The following is a 7325-nucleotide window of genomic DNA, read 5'->3' on the forward strand; positions in this document are numbered from 1 at the left end:
ATACCTATAAGGTTTTGGTTTAGATAAAATTTTGATCAGCACTTCGTCAAGAGCAGATGAGTGACACCTTTAGAGAATTTGCTGTTGGTCAGAAAGACTCCTGCTCCCAAGCAAGTCCAATAAAATAAAATAAAATAAAATGCATAAAATTTAGTTTTAACACATGGTCTTTGGGATGACCACAGCCACAAACAACAATCAACAAAACCACTAGTCTGCTTAACTTTTACTTTTACTTAATAATTTACTTAAAAAAATACACTGCGACTCAACTCCCCGGCCGCAATGGAGGAGAAAACACGAAGAAACAAAACTGGCTTCTTCTCACTCCTCCCTTGCCATGGTAATCAGGAAGACAGAAAGATAACAGCACTCCCTGCAGGCAGGGAGGGAGAACAGAACAGAACAACAGGCAATCTAAGACACGGTGTATGACTCACAGTAGCAACAAGGGTGCAGACAAAACAACAGCAGCACCTGCAAGGATAGCATAACAGAGTTCACTTACGGCTCTAAATGCCTCCTGTATAATGCATAATTTTGTTCACACAGTTCATTCAGCTGCTCTCTGGTTTAGTTTCACTAAAACTAATCATTAAAAGCTTCATGAAGATTAACATTATTGCGGGTTGTTAGATTGCACTGCTTTTAGCTTTGTGAATTTAATGATCTGAGAACCAGGCGTTGTCTGTGTTAAAAAACCTTGTCAATGGTTCAGGTGATTTCTGGAGAACCTTAACCCAAATATACAGTGTGTAAGTTTCCTTGTCATATGTCATGTTCCAATATGGTTGTTGCCGCAATATACATAACATTGACCATCTTGTGACAATGCAATGTTCTGCCAGGAAAGCTTTGGACCTGACAAGTGGTCATAATGTTATGCCTGATTGGTGTATATATACACTTGAAACTTACTAGACATGTTGCTTTGATTTATCCAGCACCAACTCCTGTTTCCAGCGCCAAATACCTGAGCACTAGTCTAAACAAGCAGCCGTGCAAGAATAAAACAGCAAAACCACGAAACATGAACCATGCTAGAGCAGGAAGATGTGATGTAGAAACATTTTATGCAGGTTTTCGACAGCAGCCATTTTGACCATACAGTCGATGATTTTAACCTGCAGGGTAAATACAGGTGGGACTGATGACATTGATTATGGGCCTGTTCCATTTAGTTGGGTCAGCTCCGTGGTATTGTGCATGCTGACTGACTGGAATGGTTGTGACACACTAAAAAGAATGGGATCATAATTTATGTTTAACACTGATATCTTGCTTACATGCTGTGACATATCAAAATGGCTGCTGAAAGGGAATATATATTTTTTTAAATTATTGTAGTAAGTGTTCTTGGCAAAGTAATATGTGCAGACCTTGGATAAGGGACAGAAATGGATGGATGCATGGAATTTTGTAGTATATATCTAATTTGTTATTATTATTATAGCTTTTATTTCTATATTTAGTGAATCATGCCGTGACGACCCACTTTTTGGTATTGGAGGCAAAACGCTGTCTTCTTACAAAATACAAACCTGGCATAGGTTTTAGAGTTCAACTGTCTACGCATGCGCTGTAAAATAATCTTTATAGAGATTTTTTAGACTTTCAGAAAATTATTATTATTATTATTATTATTATTATTATTATTATTATTATTATTATTTATTTTATTTTATTTTATTTTATTTTATTTTACATACTTTTACTTTTTTGCGAATACGTTACGTGAGTTTTACTTTCAACCGTTGGTTCGGTGTCTCTGCTGGTCTACTCCTTAACATGGACAAGGCATTCATGGCATGTGCCGCCATACATGACTATATTGGGAGAGAAAGTCAACTTGGCAAGGGCGTACCTTCCGGGCAGACCTAAATAACGCCGGTAGTTTAAAGAAAATAGTATTTCAATTCTCCGATACGCACTAAAACCTGCCGTTGACGTTCGCCAGACGTTTTTAAATACCGAGGCTCGAGAGGGGAAGGCGTGGCCGTTTCGTGACGTTCCGTGTTTATGTGAAGCCGAAAACAAATCTACACGGGAACCTGTCAGACCTTTAAACAGTGGAGCAGGAAAGGTGCGTTTTTCTCAACAAACGTCGGTAATTTCTCCACGGTCAATGCAAGGAGGCATTAAAAAGCGCCTTCACAAACGTATTAGTTAATGTCATTCGTCTTTTCTCCCGTTTTCGACTGTGGTTTTCTCGACGCTAACGTTAGCTAGCAGCTAGCAAACTGGATGCTAACGTAGAAAACAGACGGGGGATCTTTCGTTTTTGTTTTGTCGCCAAACCCGATCGTCAGCGACTGCCTTTTTGCTAAGTATCTTCCGTGATCTGTATATTAACGTCAAAGCTTTTGACTTCGTGTAAAGCACAAGTATTTCTCGTTAATTTTAGTTTTTACCGAGTGAGCTAGCGCTAGCTGTCAGTGTCAATCATTTGTTTAGTTACTTGCACGGCCGAAAATGTTGTTGTTCGTCAGACGATTAGGTAGCAACTGCAGAATAATGTTAGCTATAGCTATTACAGAACAACACACACTATTTGCAAAGATACTAACGAACCTATGGTGTCCTAACAGTAATTATTTACCACAATATTATTATAATCCAGCACCTAGGAGGCCGGTTTATTTGCGTGATATACACTTTGTCAATAAAATTAACAATTTGCATGAACTTTCCATCTTGAGGGCAACAAGTAAGTTGCTGTCGAAGTCTTTAGTCTTGGGCCTTTTCATATGTGAATAATAATAGGTATATATATATATATTTTCTTTTATAACAAGGTCCCAAATTAAATTAGTTTTTAATATAGTTTAGGACAACATTGTAAATCTACATGGATATAAATACGTTTCGTTGTGCATATAGTGTAACAGTCAATAAAAAACACTGGTAAATGATGTAAAGAATCTATTTTTGTGTGACAACCGTCATGTGATAATGAAATAATTTTTTGACTGCGTCTGCTTTAAATTAATTGCTTGTTTTGTCTTGTAGGTTTGTTAAGATTTTCTATTCACTTTCTGCAAAATGTGTTTCAGTGTGCTGCAGTGTCACCCCAGCCTGGGTGCGATGGTCCTGTGTTACACATGAGCTCTACTATGTGGTACATCATGCAAAGCATTCAGAGCAAATACTCCCTGTCTGAGCGGCTCATCCGCACCATTGCAGCCATCCGCTCATTCCCACATGACAATGTGGAGGATCTTATTCGAAAAGTGAGTGTGCTCGTCTTCCAGTCAAACTAGAAATGAATCACTCTCATCGGTTATATTGATATGTTCTTTGTGTGCCTTAGGGAGCTGACGTGAACCGGATGCATGGCACCCTCAAACCCCTGCACTGTGCCTGTATGGTCGCTGATGCTGACTGTGTGGAGCTGCTGTTGGAGAAGGGGGCAGAGGTATGTTATATGACTCGTAGTCTTAGAGGGTCTTTGTGGGACAAAGTAAAGCTAAGCAATCTGGGTGACAGTGTGCAAAACAATCAGTTAGACCTGTGCTAGATTAAAATAACATTTTCTCTCATGATATCCAGGTTCATTGAATTTAATGTTGTTTGTCGGGCTCACAGGATTCAGATATAAAGTAAAAGATGCAAAAGCTCCATGTCTTTCCAGAAATAGTGGCTCTGTTTATTTTCTATTTATTTAATCACTGTGAGCAGTTTTTACATGAACTGTTATGTTCGTTTTAGTAGTTTTAAGCATACATTGATGTTTTTATTAATACACAACAAAACAAAACGTGCAAAAAATAAATAATATATTAGGATTCCACTGTATTACAAACCCAAATACCACATGTACGTGGAGATGCTAGCGTTACGCACTGTTGTATTTGCACTGTTAAAGGAACAGTATGTAAGAAATGTATTTCAATTAATCATAAAATGGCCCTGATATGTCACTAGACATGAAGAAATCATGTTCATTTCAAATACTTATATCACTGACAACAGTGGTCCGGCCAGGATATTGTCATTTAAAAGTGAGAGTTGCAGCCCTCAACTGATGTTGATGTTGTCATGTTGTGTTTTGGCCTGAGGCGCCACCCTCCAGCTATGTACTAATCACGAAGTCAGTAGAGTCTCGTCTTCCGGGTTGCCAGCTCTGCTCTAGTTACCACAGCTGCAGCTACGAACGTGTCGGATAAAACATGTATAACGTTACTAAACCTAAAAGACCTCGTTATGAATCCGAACTACGTCGTGACAAAGTCCGGAATGGCATGGAAGTGACCCTCGACTTTTGGATGCTATATTCTACCATGTTTGTTGGTATAGGCTAAAAGCCCCGTGCTTCCGTACATATAGACAGTGGATTTTCCATGGTCGCCCGTGCTAAATGCGTTCATAAAAAGCGCTATCGTACCACTAGCAGGGTATGAAAACAATCTATGTTCTGACTGAAATGTGGTATTACAGTACATCTTTACGAAATATTTGGCTAATCGCCATTAGTAAATTTTTGCGATACATAATTACTTCGCAAAACATCTCTCGTGAAGCATAAACTTTATTAACAGAAAAAAAAACTTACTGTGTAGGACTCGTCACTTGCCATTGGAAGCTCCTTGTAGCAGCCTACGTTCCTGCTGGATCCTGAAGCTTTAGCTGGCAACCTCGAGTCAGGGGGGAGGGGGAGGGGATACACCGTTCTACAGTATTTTGAAAGTGATTGCAGTACCAGTTTTGGCCAGTTTTGACCACAATCCTACATACTGTTCCTTTAAAATCTGGCCCATTAACCTCACACTGCTTGTGTTGAATTTCATCAACAGGTGAATGCTTTGGATGGCTATAACCGCACAGCTCTCCACTATGCAGCAGAGAAGGACGAGAGCTGCGTGGAGCTACTGCTTGAGTATGGGGCTCTGCCAAATGCCCTGGATGGGAACAAGGACACTCCACTTCACTGGGCCGCCTTCAAAGATAACCCAGAATGTGTGAGGGCTCTGTTGGAGAGTGGGGCCTGTCCCAATGCCTCGGACTACAACAATGACACACCTTTGAGCTGGGCAGCCATGAAGGGCAACCTGGAGAGTGTCAAAGTGCTATTAGACTACGGAGCACAGGTCCACGTGACCAATTTGAAGGGCCAGACCCCTATCTCCCGCCTAGTGGCCTTGTTGGCCCGGGGCCTGGGCACTGAACAGGAGGAAGAGTGCTTGGAGCTCCTGTGTCGAGCAGCGGGGCGGTTTGAGATCCGGCGGGCTGACGGCACCCTTCCCAGGGAGCTGAGTAAAGATCCTCAGCTGCTGGCAAGGCTCACCAACATGGTGGCTCAAGCTCCCACCCTTCGCTCTCTGGCACGCTGTACCGTGCGTCAGAGTCTCGGAGTGCAGTTCCTCCCCACTGCTGTAAAAGAGCTTCCTTTACCAGAGACCATCAAAGACTATCTACTGTTGAGGGACTGATGCTGAATCCATCTGGGCATTCTCAAACCTCAGTGGCTGATTAGTAGACAACTCATAACACTGCATTTATTAGCAAGGAAGCGTCACCTCTGAATTTTAGGATATTATCTGACAGGCCCTCATTTATCCAACCTTTTACAAATTTATGTGCTGGGAGACGAAAACAAACAAAACTCTACATGTCTCTTCACTATTTAATAATTGCACAGTGAGCATTAATTAATTAATTAATTAGATTGGCCGGTTTGATCAGTTCGATATTAGTGATCCTCATTTTGTCACATAACCGCTTTAAAGCTAAATTTGTTGTTAGTACCGAAAGAAACTGTTCCAGATGGCGTTCAGTCCTCCCACTGTTCTAAATTATACATTTTAAGCAAGTGTATTATTTATTTTTGTTGTTTGTTAAATTTATGCTAAGTTTGGATATTGCTTTTAAAAATATAATAATAATAATAAAAAAAAAAAGATTATGCTGTATAAGTTTGTCAAAGAGGATGAGGAAAAGTTTAAACATAGGAGTGAAACATAAACAGGTTTATAAATGAGGGCTAATATCCAGTGATGCAAACTGTCAGACGGTGCTGATCCTGAAGTAGCTGCTGAGGAACTAATGTATCAAGGCAGGGTGTATAATAGTTGGAGTGGCCATTTTCCTCTCAGTGACGTCCCAGAGAACTCACCATGCATTTGTTTTTGAAATACCCTACAGGGAAACTTTAAAGAAAATTTAGAAAAAAAAAACCCCCACTGTTGAATAGAACAGAAATGGTTGTGCCAGACGGGAACAGTTTTGTTTATGTAGATGCAGCAAAAATGAATATTATTATTGGTTTCACAGATTTCTTTCACAAACTGTGCCAGGCACACTAACCATGCCTCCTTCTAGTCTTCTAAGAAAAATGTCTACTGTCATATATGATTCAGTATTTATTTTTTTGGTTTTATTTTAGTGATATGTGCCGTTCCAGTTGCCAAGGAGGAATAAAGTGTGTAGATTGTTTTTATAACAATGGATGTTTTCAGTCTTAACTTACAAAGGTTTAGGTTTTCAAGGGTGCTCACAGGTCCAAATGTTTGACAGTGACTTTATTTTAGATGTTTAAATGTTAGAACCGTGGAATGGCATGATTACTATGTTTTGTCCTTGAAAGATTCACTAAATGCAAAGTGTAAATTTGTTGAAGCATCTGTCTTGAATCTGACCATTTTCTGTGCTTGACTTTGTTTGCTTGTTCTGCAGATGTGTAAAAAAAAAAATTAACCCCTTAGATCATGTCTAGTGCACACCTGGAGAAGTGCTTTTTTTTTTTTTTTTTCTTTGTAAACGTACTGCAAGTAAATGCCTTTATACTCCAGTCCACTCATTATTTTTTTTTGTTCTGCTGTTCTTCTGAAAAACATAATTTTTAATGTTCAAACTGAAAGCCTTAACTCTTTTAACACATTACAAGTAGGCACCGTTGTAGAAAGCTATGAAACTTGTGGTGAAACACATCCATTATATTGAACAGACCCTGTTTACAGTGTACATAGCAGACACCTGTGCAGTAGGCTAAAAGAAAGATCTTTATTACACTGGAATTGGGTCTATTTTTTTTTTAAAGATCAATACATCCTGATATAAACAAAATACAACAATAACAATAATAACTTGGTGGAGAAAAATGCTATATAAGTGACTAGAATTAAATACAGTGCCTCTTTATTTACAGTTTCACTAATGAGATTGAAGTCGAGAGAAACTCACATAAAAGAAACCAGATTATACGCTCATTTGCCAATTCATTAGGCACACCGGTGAAAACTAATGTATTCTAATATAACAGCCCTGCACTAAATCTTATATTCGTGAAGGTTATGGTATTCAGCATTATGTTTAAAATAACTGAGAGA

The 7325-nt window shown here is 39.2% G+C and overlaps 1 protein-coding gene across 1 annotated transcript; it reads left to right on the plus strand.

Annotated features, from left to right (window-relative positions):
- Window positions 1-1983: 1983 nt before the first annotated feature.
- On the plus strand, window positions 1984-7020 carry asb8 (ankyrin repeat and SOCS box containing 8). Its single transcript, XM_084553898.1, has 4 exons — window positions 1984-2083; window positions 3054-3230; window positions 3311-3415; window positions 4794-7020. The coding sequence occupies exons 2-4, from the start codon at window positions 3102-3104 to the stop codon at window positions 5427-5429; spliced, it is 870 nt and encodes a 289-aa protein (XP_084410024.1). The 5' UTR covers window positions 1984-2083; window positions 3054-3101; the 3' UTR covers window positions 5430-7020.
- Window positions 7021-7325: the final 305 nt, after the last annotated feature.

This window comes from Chelon labrosus (assembly GCF_963514085.1).
Source record: "Chelon labrosus genome assembly, chromosome: 10".
NCBI classification, from domain to species: domain Eukaryota; kingdom Metazoa; phylum Chordata; class Actinopteri; order Mugiliformes; family Mugilidae; genus Chelon; species Chelon labrosus.